General features: G+C 36.8%; 1 protein-coding gene across 2 annotated transcripts in view; it reads right to left on the bottom strand.

Annotated features, from left to right (window-relative positions):
• Positions 1–16,869, bottom strand: part of LOC134539382 (regulator of telomere elongation helicase 1 homolog) — a 124,024-nt gene that overhangs the window by 78,093 nt on the left and 29,062 nt on the right. For both annotated transcript variants that reach the window (XM_063381370.1, XM_063381371.1), the window contains exons 2-3: positions 16,472–16,679; positions 805–968 (exon numbers count right to left, since the gene is read on the bottom strand). In XM_063381370.1, coding sequence (XP_063237440.1) covers positions 805–968; positions 16,472–16,679 — 372 coding nt within the window. The remainder of the gene's footprint in view (positions 1–804; positions 969–16,471; positions 16,680–16,869) is intronic.

Below are 16,869 nucleotides of genomic sequence, written 5' to 3'. Positions count from 1 at the left end.
GTGATAAAATATAATACTAAAAAAGTATAATATTATAAAATAATTGAGTAAATCATTGAGAAAATGGCATAAAAAATTTCGGGGGGGGGGGGGGGGGGGGGAATCATTAGGTTAGGAGGGGGGTGAGTCATAGTGTTTGGGGGGGGCACCTCTGGTATGTATATATACACACACATACATATATACATATAAATGTGTGTGTATATGTGTTTGTGTGTGTGTGTGTGTATCTGTTCCAGCATCAATCAAACATTACAAAATAGATTTTGATGAAAATATTTTTTTTAAGTCTTTACTTAACTTACAAAATTCCAAATTTAAGGTCTACGGTCTTTTGCTAATTTATGAAATTCTATAGAACACTTAAAGATGTCAATAAAGGGGTACAATTTGTTTTAAAATAAAAAATAAAAAAGTCTCTGAAGTTAATTAAGCAAGCAGTTCCTTACTGAGTATGAATGTGTACCGTGGCCTTATAGTTCCTGAGAGATGAGAGACTCATCTTATGGTAATTGTCAGATACAATAGACAAGGCCTTGCTATTCAACGGTCATATCAACCGTAAAATATTTGGTTACCTCCCAAAGTTACAGAGGCAAGTTAGGCAAGAATGTATGTGCTGATTCTGGTCCTGAAACCACTGAAGACATCAGAGAACAAAAAAATTAGGAAAATGTCTCACTGGAGCCTCATTTTGTAGCTTGAACATTACTACCGTCAAACCTTGATACACGGACACTTGATCACTGCGAGGTGTCGGTCAAGGCGGTATGCTTTCACAGACCAATGCCACGCTGAGCGTACCTTGTTCGTGTTGTTCATCGCAGACACTTCAGGGTGGATGCACATCTGGTCCCTGGAGCCCAGCACGGCCACCTTCACGTGAGCGTAGCGCGTCCTCTTCAGCTCCTGCACGGCCTGGGTCAGCTGGGCGTGCGTGCGCGACGCGTAGATGATCTTCGGGTCTCCTGCAAGCCAAAGTACGACAATTGTGGTACTGACTTGATGTAAGCTTTTGGACATACGCCATTGCTAAGCACTTTTTCTGTAGAAGAAAACTAAAAAATAACCAAAAGACAAAACCCACAAATTAAGCAAAAAATTGCTGTTTTCAACAGGATATAAACACCACATAATATTCCATAACAGAAATATGGTCAACAAACAAAGAAAAACAAAGAAAAGTGGACTAAGAGAACGAAAAAAAAACCACAAATGATGACAGCACATAAATATTGAACCCAAAAAAATCCAGCACAACAGAAAAAGTGCTTAGCAATAGCATATGTCCAAAAGTTTACATCAAGTCAAGCACTCCCATTGCACAGATCTTTCAAAGATAATAATTGTGTTACTACCATGCATGCCACAAAAATTATTTGCATCATTCCTCCATCACTACATACCTAGTATAAAACAAAAGTTGCTTCCCGCTGTCTGTCTGTCCCTATGTATGCTTAGATCTTTAAAACTACGCCACGGATTTTGATGCGCTTTTTTTTAATAGATAAAGTGATTCAAGAGGACGGTTTATATGTATAATACATGCATAATATAGTAGAGGAACACTGATAATTTTAGAGGTTTCTAATGTGATGTCGTAAATAAACACATTTTTTTGCGCTTACATTGCAAACGCTGGCTGAACCCTACGAGATGGATCATGTTGTTGGGTCATTCATTCCATGTCAAATCAACACACTTTTAATAAATTTTTTACCTCACCATCTCAGATTTTGATGAAATTTTGCACAGATGTTACCACCATACAGACTAATAAAAATATAAAATTTTAGAATGATATATCCATCCGTTTTGAAAATATTGCTTTGTAAATTTTCGAAAAAACAGTTAAAAACGCGTGACAGGCATATTTTAAAATTACCATAACTCTTCTCCAAATTAAGTTAGAAAGGTGAGACAGGTGTCATTTTGCAGCATTTGGCATGGCCTTTCATGTGATATGTAACACCATAATGTCTAAAAAAAAAAAAATAATTTTCAAAATAATTTTTAAAATTTAAATTTAAAATTTTGGAAAAAAAACATTTTTAATTTTTTTTCCAAAAAATTCTATTAAATTTTTTGTACAAATATTAAATTGTCTACAAAGTTTCAAAGTGGAGAGTTAATGGGTTCATAGTAAAATTAATTGGTAATTGTAACCATATTACTATACTTTACCCAATTATATTTAACCATTTTTATAATTATAATTAGTTATTTTGAAAGTATAAACACATAAAATTGATTAAAAATCATTAATAACACAATTGTAATTAATTCTAGTGCTACACTTTGCTTGTCTCTGATACAGGATTTCAAAGATTAGTTCAGACAAGCATCCAGCTACTGGGGATTCCCCTCAATTTGCTTTGGGATTTCCCTAGCTTTGGGATTCTCCTTGCATTGCCTTGGGATTCCCTTAGCTCTGTGATACCCTTGCTTTGCCCTGGGATTCCCCCCTAGCTCTTTCAGAGTACTGGACATTTGTGGTTTCGGCTAGTTTATGCTAAGAGTCTGTATTGTTCTGATGTAGTATCAAAGTTGTTAGTACAACTATCAGTGCTACGCCTACGCTATAAAAAGTGACCATTTGATTTATATTATTAGTGGAGTTTATGCATTCTGAATTGAGAATGTTGATATTTATTTTTAAAAAGGTAATGTGTTCATCATGATAGTAACTGAAACCCTATGAAAAGGTGGGCAGTTTACGGTAAGAAATGGCCCTCAGTGAATCATTTTTGAAGTTACAGTGTTTTAATCCATTAAAAAAAAGCAATCACAACATTAAGGAAAAAATAAAATTAAGGAATGTTACTAGTTGGATGTGCAGTTTGTTTTCTGGATTGCCAAAGGGAGCAAAAATTTGTGATAGCTATAGAATAGAAATTACAACATTACAAACTGCTGCTGCTGCTTCTTCTTCTTCTTCTTCTACTCACCAGGATAACGAATCAAGTTCAGATTCTGATAAAGATCCCAGTTTTTCTGCATCCTCAGAGGTGATTGGTTCATTAAATATTTCACTACAAGGGCTATGAGAATCTCCTGTTAATAGGAAAAAATTCAAATCAAAAAGTTATGCAACCAGAAAAATTAAAACAATTGACTCCACAATCCAAAGGAAACTTTTTGAGTTGCCAGATAATTTCTCTGAGGATGATGGTGAAGATTTAGAGGAATCAGTTTTGCAAAACCTCAAAGCCAATTTCTTGAGTTCTACTAGTAGGAGCAAGAGATAATGATATTAACCTGTTTGCCACCAAATTGGGGAGTTAGAAAAATAATGCGAGAGTTTGATGCGCCAAACTACATGGTACGACAATAAAAAAAACTCTTGGCTGAAAAAGGAATGTTAGAAAGTCCTAACCCCAAACCAGGCAAACACCTCTCAGAAGATGTAGTTGAAGCTGCCTATTTATTTTATGAAAATGATGAAGCCAGTATAGCGATGCCTGGTGTTAAAGACTGCATAACAGTCACTGAACCTAATAAAAATAAATCAAAAATATCAAAAAGACTTATTTTGTGCAATCTGAAAGAGAGATACACTTTATTCAAGGAGAAATTTCTAAATATTAAAATAGGTTTTTCAAAATTTGCAGAGCTTCGTCCAAAGTATTGTATTTTAGCGGGTTCTAGTGGGACACAAGCAGTGTGTGTATGTACAATCCATCAAAATGTGAAATTGATGATTGAAAATGCAAGATTATGTGATTTAACAAATGGAAAATTCAAAACCTACAAACAATGCCAACCAAAAATGGTATGCAATCCACCAACAATAGATTGCAATATTGGACATTGTACATATTGTCCTGGTACTGCAGCAATACAGACCGTCCTTGAGAAGTCATTTGAAGAGCACATTTCGGCAGTGGATTTCAGTTGACCGTTGCAATTTAGAGACACTGCAGAAATCATCAGCAGATTTCATAGATTAACTCTGTGACAAGCTGTCACTCTAAGTCCGCCACGACTTTATTGCAAAACAACAGACCTCTTTCATGAATCACTTAAAAGAAAATTTAAAAGAATCTGAATTTGCCATCACACTCGACTTTTCAGAAAACTACAGTATGGTTGTACAAGATGAAGCCCAGACTTACCACTGTGTCATCGTCCAGGCTATTCCCCGGGAAAGGTGCAGCTGCCCGACTGCTCGAGGTAGAGGGGGGTTCCGGCCTCGTGGCCTCCGGGGGAAGCTAACCTGGTGCTCGTAATCACAACGTCCAAGTTCAATGGGCGACTGCTGGTTTATTAACACACCGACCCTGATAGATGGGGCTGACCCCGTCCCCGCCTGTGCACGTCTTAGGGGGAAGCCCGGCTCCGTGAGCTGTGCCACGCCGATCTGTGCCGCACTGCAAATCAATGCGCTACTGGCTCTGACACGAAGTCTACTGGCTACACGATGTTCAGGATATGCTCCAAATCTCTGTGGGTTGCGAGACGTGTCTCTCGCGTCTGACTCGTGACTGTCTGTTAGGACGCCCGCGCCACGAGGGCCAATCGCGGTTCTCACAACCTATAATTGTATACAAAATTAATTATGACAGCCGAGATTTTACTGCCGATGCCACATAGTTCCGCGCGTCTAGCAAAAGGCCTATCCTGGTCCTGACCAGCGACGCTGAATGACTATGCTTACCCACGCTGGGAAATAAACCGCGACCTCTCCACTCCCGTGACCGACCGGGCCCGTGACTCGCTCACGACTGACGTGTGCTGCCATCCGCGCGCGGCGCTACCCCTCCTGACACGTCTCCCCCTCCCCTCACCGTCCCCCACGGAGCTCGTGACGTGTCGCAGGCGGGGCGGAACCTAAGTCGCCCAGTGCACAATCAGAACAAGACCCTTCAAATAAAAGTAAAAATATATATACAAATTCAGTCTCTCTTCTGCGATACATAAATTGTCTGCTGAAAAAGAAAACAAATCACCCTCGTCGCCGGGAAGTACTGTCGTACTTGTTGGTACCACTGCGCCTAACTGGCCCCTACACCCCCCCCCCCTCCCCCACCTTAGCTACACTGCACCACACACGCATAACTGGCAGGAGGGGCGTTGCCTCGTCATAACGGCCTGTAGGGAGCTAGGTAGGCACTTGGTTCAACGTCAACTGGACTAAGGTACATGCCACAGTTCACCCGTTTGTGATATATTAAAAAGGAGAAAAAAGAATTGAACATTTGAACTACGTTGTAATTTCTGACTGCCTAGAGCACAATACAGTTGCTGTTTACACATTTCAAATAAATTTGGTTGCTTTTTTAATTACAAAATTTAAAAACGTTCCTCATAAGTTCTTTTACTTTCCAGATTGGTCTGCTGCCCAATATAAAAATTAAAAATAAGAAAAATTTCATCAATTTGTGTTTTCACAAGCAAGACTTCAACATATCAGCTGAATGGCATTTTTCAGCCACAGCTCATGATAAAGGGCCTTGCGATGGAGTTGGAGGTACGGTTAAGAGATTAGCAGCTAAAGCTAGCTTGCAACGGCCCTACGAAAACCAGATCTTGACCCCTTTCCAGCTTTATGAATGGGCAGTAGAAAATATTTCTGGTATTAATTTCAATTTCACTACACAAGAGGATTACATAGAGTTAGAAATATTTTTAAAAGATCGTTTCAATCAGGCAATTACCATCCAAGGAACTCAGCAATATCATGCATTTATACCTGTTGACTCAAGCACATCAAAAATTACTGTGAAAATATTTTCTGAAGCTACACATTCATCACAAGTAACTGTTACAAGATCACTAGACAAACCGCAAATAGGAGACGTAAAGGGCTATACTGCAGTTGTATATGACAAGAACTGGTGGCTAGCTTATGTTATGGAGAAAAACGAAGAAATTGATGAAGTGAAAGTAACATTTCTCCACCCTGCTGTACCATCACCATCCTTTTCTTATCCAGGGAAACCAGATGTATTACGGATTCCTCTCACAGATGTGTTATGTACAGTAAATCCTGTGACACCAACTGGAAGAATTTATGTGCTATCTGAAAATGACACTTTAAAAACCAATGAGGAATTTTTCAAGTACTGTAATTAAAAATTGCAATCAAACATGTGAGTGCTAATTTCCTTTCTTCAATTTATTTCTCATTTTTAATTATTGTGCAGGGGAATCCTGCATATATTGTACTTCAGCATTAAGTATTTCTCATTTTAAATTAAATTCCCTGTAAAATGTAATTAAAAAATTGTTCAGTTTAAGATACTTTCTTAAGATACTTTCAGTGTACAGAATATAATTATCTGATTTTTTTTTTTTTGTGCATTTTACAACAAGATTTTACTGTATTCTGTTATGCTTTCCTTTGCTGCCAACATTTAACCTGAGGTTTGACAAAAAGGGCCTTTGTTTTCAATTAATTTTACTATGAACCCATTAACTCTCCACTTTGAAACTTTGTAGACAATTTAATATTTGTACAAAAAATTTTATAGAATTTTTTGGGAAAAAAAAATTAAAAATTCACTTTTTCCAAAATTTTAAATTTAAATTTTAAAAATTATTTTGAAAATTATTTTTTTTTTTTTTAGACATTATGGTGTTACATATCACATGAAAGGCCATACCAAATGCTGCAAAATGACACCTATCTCACCTTTCTAACTTAATTTGGAGAAGAGTTATGGTAATTTTAAAATATGCCTGTCATGCGTTTTTGAGTGTTTTTTCGAAAATTTACAAAGCAATATTTTCAAAACGGATGGATATATCATTCTAAAATTTTATATTTTTGTTAGCCTGTATGGAAGTAAAATCTGTGCAAAATTTTGTAGCGGTCAGGTCCGCTACCATCAAACTTTGCGCGTCAGCGCGGGCATCTGCGCACCTTCCCCCTCCTCCTTCCCCCTCCTAGTGTGTGTTTGATTTCTCCTCGTCTCCCCTCCTGGGGTTGGCGCATGCGCGCTGTGCCGCGCCGATTTAATATAAACGGCTGTCAGGGTGTAATTCAGTCTTGTTAGCTTGATTTGCTTGTCTCATCTCGTCTGGTCTCTTTCAGTAGCTTGAGTAGCTACATTGCCAGTACCAGTCGGCATGTAGTCTGTTAGTCTCTAATTGTAACGACGTGCGAGAGCGACCTCGGGGGAAAAGAATGTAAGTGTTATTCTTTGTTTGCGAGTGAGGCGGTGGCCCCTGCCCTAATGTAACGTAAAATAATAGGCTGTCTTGTTTAAATTCCCTTTCGGCTGCCACCTAGAAAATTATGTTTGGATTAACTGAATTAACTTAAGGAACTTAACTTTCAACTTGTAGTAATTGTTCTCCCCTGAGGTGTCGACGTACGTAAAACGTACGTAAAGTATGTAAAGTAATTTAAGTAATTTTGTGACATAATGTAACTTTCTTGCGCGCAATATTTTGTTGTTCGCACATTTTTGCCTTTGAATTCTCATTTGATGTAACTTTTCTGTATTTGAGGTGTTTGTCTTGTGTGGACACAACGCCCCGTTTGATGGTCCGATTAGGGACCACGCACTGTTAAGCAGGTGTCACTTGCGTTTTTCTTGGCCTTGAGAGATGGCTCGTTTACCTAAATATACATCGTGTATTTTCCTTGTCAATTATTAATGTCACTATTAAAAATGTCTAACTATTAATGTCATATTAAGTGAAACTTAATTGTAAACATAGTCTGTCTTGCTGTATTACTGTTCTTCGGTTTTTCTTTATATTTGGCATAATTAAATGCAAACGTAAATCGTAAATGTTTTTCCAGTAATTAAACCTGCTCCCAAACACCTTTCCGCAGTCCCAGCCATGTTATGGCCCTCCCTCCTCGCCTTTAAGCCATTAAGCTTTCAATTTTATCAAAACCTGAGATGGTGAGGTAAAATGGGTGTGTTGATTTGACATGGAATGACCCTGATTGATAATTGTTCATTATCTTTTGTTTTTAGTCGAACAAATAGAAAGTAAAATATTTTTTGTTTAATTATCAAAAATCGTAGTTTAAGGTAAGGTATTTAAGTTCAAAAAAAGAACTGAATAGAATAGGTATCTTTTGTTGGTGATATCTGCTGATTATCTTTTGTTTTTAGTCTATATTTATATTTATAATTAGTATATTTAGTATCAGCATTGCACCCGTGCGAAGCCGGGGCGGGTCGCTAGTAAATTATAACATCTTAATGCCTAACCTTCTCATCGATGAAAACGATAAAATAAATCACAAACCAGTAACATGTACGGTACAACATCATTTTGTAGGACGCACCATTTAAAAAATGGCAGTCTGATATTTTTATTTGTTTTAGTGGATCGGAATCAGCCAGGGTAGATACACAAAAAAAGCGGGACAGAAAGTAAAGTTTAAAAATTATTAATAATAAAAAATATTATTATTTTTCTTTATAATACTTAAATATACTTATTTAAATTTGTGTTCAATATATTTTAATAGGCAACTGTGACAAAGAAAATATAAAGTCAGTATGTTTAACAAAAAACGTCAAGGGGAACAAGCCAGGGTAGAGACTTTTTCAGACTTCAATTTGTAATCTAAAGGAAATATGCTTAAATTGGGCATTTAATCACAATGTTATTGATAAAATACATTAAGATGTGATTTATTATATAAAATTTCAAGATATTAAATAAAATATCTATTTTATATTATAAAGGCAATATTTACACTTTATAGAAAATAAATATTATTTAATTTCCTTTAATATTTATTTAGTAATTACATTTTATTCTGTATGTTTATATTTGTGCTCTATGATTAATTCGGACTGTAAATTTCTTTGGTTATCGTTTTGCTTATGTATTACTCTATGTTATTTTTTATTTTAAATATTGTCAAGGCTAGCATAAAAGTATTTTTTGAAACCACTATTAATTTAAAGATGAACACGTCAGTAATGGTTAGTAATTTTACTATTTTTTGTTTTAACAACAAACTAAAGAAAATCGTTTACTAGTGACGGGGAAAATATTCTTTTAGAACGAATAGAGACTTGATTAAGGGGATTGGTGCAGGACAAAAAACAGTCATTCGTCAGAATTTGTTGGAAATGAGCTTAAGTATTTCATAAATGCTTGTTTATTACTACTGTAAGGCCAGCCAGCACGTATATAAGCTAGCGGGTGAGATTTGGCAAGTTAGTGGCGAGAGAGCTTCTGTGAGGGGAGGTTGTCGAATGTTGCAGCTCTGAGGCCTGCCATCTAGCGGGAATCTTTCGAAGGTCTTCCACAATATCGCCTCTCTCTCTCTCTCTCTCCAACACGGAAGGAAAGCGAACCGCGATAACCAGCTCTTATCTTCGCTTCCCATCTCGCCCTATCCTTCATTCTCGGATCAGGTAGCCGCCCTTCCCCGTGTAGACTTTCGTTTTACTCCAGATTTTTGTACTCTGGTAGAGTTGACTGTGCTTAATAACATACCGAAAGTTTACCGCTGTAGACCTTGTGCGTTATAACCGAAAATTTGCATTTAAGTCCTAGATGACAGCAAATTAAAAACATTAAAATGCTACCCATTTATACAGTTTTTAATTTTGACTGTCCGTAAACTTACCAAAATAATCGAGAAACTGTAATTCACCCATTAATGTAAGAAAAAATTAAATTTTTAATATTTAAGATATGATATAAAGAGATTAATTCACGACATATTTTTTTAATCTTTGCCACCTAGATAAAAATACGATTTACACCGATTTGAAGAGCCCAATGCGATAAAATGTCTAAATAAATGTTTATAATTATACTTTTAGCTTTAAGATAGTATATTTATAAAGAGTCTAGCATAATTAGTTGCCTCATTAAAGCTACCCGAGCGTTGCAGTGTACTGCAGCCGTACTGAACTTTCACGGCCGGCGTGCTTTGAAACACGCTGCGTACTGCGACACTCAATAAACTTGGTCTTATTTAAGGATTACTTAAAATAGATTTAATGCATATGATAGGGTGTATTCATGTTACATCTATTGAGATATGCATATTCTTTTTTCTTATATGAATGATTTTTGATACAATAAAATTAACAATAGCTAAACAATTTCTGCTTGGAACTTGTAAATAAAAATTCTAGAGGACCTCTAGTTTTATATATGTGTGTTCGTATTTTGTTACAAAAATTTTATTATTAAAAATTATTTTAATACCAAAAAATATAATTATTTTTTTATTTCTAATACATTATATTATTTTCGATCAGAACTATGCAAAATTTTAATGTAGCCTATATTATAAAAAATATATATTTAATTGTATAAAATTAGTTTACTACATAACAATTGAAAAAAACGATACACTGTAAATTTACTTATTGAGTTTTGTCACTTTTATAACATAATTCGTATGATAATATAATTTTTTCCAGAAAATAAATAAAACATAAGTTGTGTTGTAAAATGTATTGATAGAATTACATATTTAGTATTTTTTTTCTAAGTTAATTTATTGGAGTGCTGCGCCTAGCTGACTTCGTTAAATTGCTAGTGGCAAAGAGCGGTGGTGGATGTTTTTGCAAGAGTTTGACCGTATTTTATGACCCTAGCTGTGAGAGGGTGTTCGTCCCAGAAATCCTAACGGTCAAGGAAAGTAGCCTTTCTCTGTAGTCACGTACGGGTCTGCTACTCGCGCAATATCGTCAGTTTATCACAACTTTCTGGGAAGTTCTATTTTTGTTATTTATAATTTAGAAATTAAAGAGTCGATCATACTAACATTTTTACCTAAGCAAATCGCATCCTGGAAGATTTTGATCTACGTTTGCAGCAAAAATCACTTGTAGTTAGGAAACTTTTATTATTTCAGAGTAAAATTCAGTCTGGAATTACCATACCTTCCTGATAGTTTAGAACAGGCAACATTAAAGATGTAAACCAGTCTTCAAAAGCATGCCCATCAAACCAACCAGATTTAGTTCTATTGTATCGAGTACCCGAGGGTCCGTTTTCAGTCCAAGTTGTCCAAATCTTCTCCGCCTTATAGTTTACATAAGGTGGTGCTACATGCCCTGCTGCATTTCCACAAACAATTATAGATGTGCACGCTTTAGACAAATTTTGTATCCTCTCAGGCAGGAGCGCAACAACAGGGGGAGGCAAGGGTATTTTGCCCCCCCCCCCCTCTGAAACCTTGAAGTGGGGGCAAACGGGGGCAAAGAAAGTGCTGTGTAATCAATTTTTAGATAATAAAACTGCTTAAATAGCACCATTTTCCACCTTGAAATACAAATTTTCCCGGGGGAGGACCCCTGGACCCCCGCTTCAATACGGGGGATCGATGATTCTTTATAAAAAGTTATATTGCCCCCTCCTTTGGAAATTTAATTGTTGCACCCCTGCTCTCAGGGTACTTAATTCCCCTCTTCGTGATGATTTTTCTGGTTCCAGAATTGTCTACAAAGATTTGTTTCGTCGTAATTCCAAATATTCACTTTTGGAATTCCTATCAGCTCCTTTTACAAATTATCAAAAAACTTATTCACAACCTTTTTTTCTGTTGCTGCTCTAGAGTAAGAAATTTTTTTGCTATTCTCTGAGTTAATATTGCTTTGTGCCGTCGCATGAACCCTTCCGCCCAATCATTTCCTGGTAAATTGTTTTAAAATCGTAGCTCCTTTCTTCCACAGCGGTCCAGGAAGGACTTGACAACACATCGAAGGTCAAACATATCCACAGGAAATCCATAGTTAGACACGGCTACAATGTGACTTACAAATTGCAACTACTCTTCATTTGTGAAAACAGGAGCTCGGTCGACAGCTTTAAAATGCTTTTCCTGGTTTTTTAGGTGCAAAGTGTTTTTTGGAATACCATATTTTGTTGAAGCTTTGCGAATCGACAATGTTTTGTTCCGTACAGCTTGCAAGGCTTCATTCAAGTTTTCCTCTGTGTAATTTTTATATGGCCGTGTACCAAGAGCACGTTCGGGATTTATTGGCATGGTTGGTCGCTTTATTCTGAAAAATATGAAGAAAAAATGCAGTAAAACATATTACGCCAACTTTGGGGCAACTTTGAGACAGTCCCAAAGTTACCCCACCAAGTGATGAAAATTTACTATTTTGAGGTTATAAAATAAAATGCAAGTATCAAAAACATTAGCATCACATTAAATGGATGTCAAGGCTTGTACTTCTTCAAATACATACCTGTCTTTCGTGAAGTATTTGCCGTTTTTAAAGTGCGTACGAAAGTTTACACAAAAACAAAAATATTAACATGTGGTTGAAAACAAATCCACTGCCTCTATCCCACCAGTGCAACTACAGCTTCAAATAAATGCCATGAGATAGTAGCACATACCAGCGAATATAGAAGCGGTGATTGCGTACCACTTCTAAATAAATTGCCTTGACAGGAAATCCTAAAGCCAGAAATTACTCACTGTCCCAAATTTACACCCCCAGTCTCAAAGTTACCCCGGTTTACGGTACTGATTTTCGAGTTGTGTTGAGGTTTCACATGCCACTTCGTGTACACCTGCTCTGGTAACAATGACTCATCACAACCGGTGCCGTCTGTACGAGCGTCTTCACAAGTTATCCTGAAATATGTTCTTAAATATTAATTCAAGTGAATTCTTAAAATCCTACACACCTTATCTTAAGTGTCGTAAATGAATCGTTATATTTTGTAAATCCATAATAATATAGGAGCCAACATGGCGCGAAGCGATGGACGCGATACGAATAATATTTTTTTTTACCAACCACTACATCAGTAAATATTTGTGGTTTCCATTCGCTATGAATTCAAGCATGTAACATTTGTACTGCTTCTTCAATTCGGCTACAGTTAAATGGGAGGATCTGAATCACTGAAAACTCCTCAACAAAATCAACGATGAATCACAGGCATTACAACAAACAGTTGTCACAAGTCAAGTAGCCAATGAGCAGGTGACATTTTTCGAGTCCGTAGAGGATTGTTGAGACTATCGTACAGGTCATTGGCAACGCGCCCTTACGTGCATGGTTAATACCCGCATGAGTAGAGTGTAAAGGCGTAAGCATGAGACACATCTAGGTCCTCATCTAACCGCGCACACTTAGATTTAACTCAGGATAGGGTGAAAAATGTTTACTAATTTTGCAGTCCTAACAGTCACCAACGAAACGCCAGCAAAATAAATAAATAAGGCCACGAATATTGTTCGTGAATGAAGGCGAAGCTGATACTTTGGAAACGTTACCAGAAGATATTAAATAATGTTTAACTATTATTTACGTAGCTTACTTCTTAAAACTGCATTCATGTAAACTGATTTTGTGTGAGACTATGTTGAGTGTTTTCTGCTACACTTATTTTTCTGAAAAAAAGTATATTGTGGCTTAATAAACTTTTTAACATTGATGCCTGTCATAAAAAAAAATTCAAACGTAATTATACGGATACATGTTGAGTATAGTTTATGAATGGTTCACGCATTGCTGAAAAAAAAAAAAACATGTTTACAATTTTACACATTTTTTGGTTGTCGCATCGCGTCCATCGCATTGTACATACGCAACTCTGAAAAATAAATGTATGTTAAAAAAGCTATAATAAAATAATCTCTTATCTTTCTTCATTCTTTTTTCTAAGCGCTATAATGGCTTTCGATAGTTTTGTTCTTTTGTGTACTCTGCTTGGTGGAGGTTTCTTCGGCATTTTATTCCTGAATAAATCTCACGCTTACAACAAAAAACATCTGGCTAAATCACTGTGCTAAATAATAACAGGGAATAACCATTCAATTATACGCCGAGATAGACCAAACACGTTCTCTTATCTACTGAAAATGAATACGTTGACCTTCATATCAGTTTCGCGCGAAATCCCGTCTCCCCTTCGTAAACAGCAGACAGCTGTGGCTGGGTGGGAACGAGAGAAAACACTGGCTGCAAACAGTTGGGGAAACTGTCGCAAGGTGTCACTACTGTCCAGCGCGCTCCATAATTTCTCGTATCCGAGCTTGCACGCTGCTCAAACTTCTACAGCTACATTTTTACTTTAGGTCCGACTGCAATAAGCTAAAGACTAAAATAAAGTCAATCATTCAGCCGACAGATATGTTGGCGTTTGAATTACAAATGAAAACGCGAATGTTATTAAATTCGCAAATGAATATCACGCAATTTCGTATCAGCTCATTTATTAAAATTCAAATTAAAAAAACGTTAAATTAATAATGATTACAGATAAAATAATGGTCACAGTCATATCTCCCGTGTCTGAAAATTTATCTGCGAAAGTTTTACCACTGAATTCTTTATAGTTTATTAATAAAGCTTGAATTTAAAAAATTCCCGAAAATCAGCAATAACTTAATTAAAATAAAAAAATAAATAAATAAATTTTACACCAGAATGGTTCAAATCTTCTCTAGCAGCTGAATCATCAACAAATATATTGTTTTTTTTTAATACGATGCTGGTGCACCAATCCCCTTAAGACAACAGCTAGAACGCAATGATTTTGACATTGATTTATAATTGAATTTTATAGAAGATTGGAAATGGTTATTAATGCCAATATTAACTGAGTTTTGAAGAAAATAATAATTTTAAACAACGAAGATAATACTCAGACATCAAGATTTTAAATAATTACTTAAGAAGAGAAGTCGACAAAAATCTGTGTTCAAGAGATCGCCAAATGACTAATTTGCTTTGAAACTACGAAGATTAAATGCCGTTTACAATTCCGAAGAAAGAAGAATCCTGTCGAAGATTGAAAAGTCGCAGTTTGAGCCCGGGAATGATGAACGTCGCCCAGTCCAGGCCAGTCGCCGCCATACTCTGAAGGATGGAGTCGTGACGGCGCGTATTCCTGCCACACGCTAGAGGACGGAGGAGCAACACCAAAATCGCAGTCCTGGATGAGTCGAACCAAGGAGTCTCCGAGAACCTACACGTCTCGTGGGTATTCTGCAGCAAGGTTTGGTCCCTTACCCCATCACCCGAAGACTCGCTGAATATTATATAGAAGTACCCGAGCGAATTACAATTTAAACAAGACAAATATTTTTCACAGAACTATAATCTGTTATATTATATTGAATATTCTTTGTAAAGAAAACCGATTAACTTGTTCATCTTTAGATTTACAAATCCAATTCTGGAATCGTGATCCCGAACTAGATAGTATTAGCTAGTATAGATGGAATTTGATATGGAATAACGTATTGCTATTTTGGTTGACTGGTACTGTAAGTTACGTACCCAGTAGTCCAAGCTCTACCGGACTGAAGTTAGTTAAAATAAATAACATCCAAATAATTAACATTTGATAGTCACTCAAGTGACAGAATTGTTAGATGCTTTGAAGTTGAGAGTAATAACAAATTCCATCTGTAGTTTAAAATAAATTATTTTAAGTTAAGTTTTTTCTATAAAGTGTGATTTTGTGCATGTCAAAGTGTATTGTCACCGTCGTCACAAACATTACACACAAATATAAACCGTACATTTGAATTTGTTTACACTTTATTCCAAGGTCTAGTCACGATATTAGTATTTAACATACTTTTGACACACTTTACCTTGACTTTCAGACACAAGCTTCTTGATACAATTCTTAAAACTGAGAGAGGTAGGCTAGAGAAACCGAAATTATTAAATACATTACATAATTTCAATATTTACACTAGCTGACTCCACAATATTGATTGCCGTGCGAATGACATCTTATCGTAGAATGACCCATGTACATATCGAGAGTATAGGTTAATAGTGCTATTTCTTGTAATTTTCGAGTAAGTCCTCGCTCGTTTGTAGAGATATTATGTTATTAATGATTTTGAACCCATGATTTGCATTTTGTAGCATGGACTGTTACTTGCAGCACATAAGTAATATTTCAGATGAGCCCTAAATTGTTGTGTGTGTTCATCCAATGATAAAGGATTCAATTAATGGTGTTCATACTCACGGTAGCATATATTTTTCGCGAAGCAACAACTAATTGTAGGAATTTGAAGCTCATGGTTATAATATTACCTTTTTTCAATTTGGGAATGATCTAACTTTTCATTTCTATTCTATATGATGAAGAGAGGTTTTTAAAATCTGAAACATTAAAATTATATTTCTTTTGGTTTTATTTAAACAACACTTAATACTGAGAGTACTTAACTACCAAGTGATTAATGCATTCATAATGAAAGCTGAAAATCACAAGTTACCAAAGAATTTAAAATAGCTTGGCTTCTGTGTTGTAGCCGTGTCCCTGGCAAATAATTCACCGACATTTCGGTCGACTTTGCAGTCGCCATCATCAGGGAGCAGTTACCTTCTGTAGGTAGCTAGAAGGATGTAGGTAACTGCTCCCTGATGATGGCAACTGCAATGTCGACCGAAATGTCGGTGAAATGTTCGCCAAGGATGTGGCTTCAACCCAGAAGCCAAGCCACTCCAGACAATGGCCGTGAGAGCCTGCGAACAATTGAAACTGTGCTACGGAAACGGATGGAAACTAAAGCAAGCAGTGGAAGGCCCACCCCAGGTCCTGGCGGCCGGCACGGTCCCCACGGCGGCGTCCAGGCTCCTCTGCAGCCCCGCGACCAAGTCCCCGTCCTCCAGCTGCAGCAGGCCCTGGGCCTGGGCCTGGCGCTGGGCCTTCTTCGCCGTGAGCCAGGCCAGGCTCGAGCACAGCAGGCTGAGCGTCTTGCCGGTGCCCGTCGGCGACTCCAGCACCCCGTTCTGCCCCTGGACCACACACGCACTCCCTGCATGCTTTCTATCATGTCCCACGAGTTACACTTCAATATCCACCTGCACCTATAGGCCAAGCCTAACAGGAGTTTGTTACCTACATTCGTTTCAGAAATTTTTAATCTGAATGACTGACATACGGTGTCTCTGTTGATTCACTTGTTTGGTGAAATTGTTTATTTGT

The sequence above is a fragment of the Bacillus rossius genome, chromosome 15 (genome assembly GCF_032445375.1).
Source record: "Bacillus rossius redtenbacheri isolate Brsri chromosome 15, Brsri_v3, whole genome shotgun sequence".
NCBI classification, from domain to species: Eukaryota; Metazoa; Arthropoda; class Insecta; order Phasmatodea; family Bacillidae; genus Bacillus; species Bacillus rossius.
The sequence above is the reverse complement of the archived record's forward strand: the minus strand, read 5'-3'. Positions and strand labels throughout refer to the sequence as shown.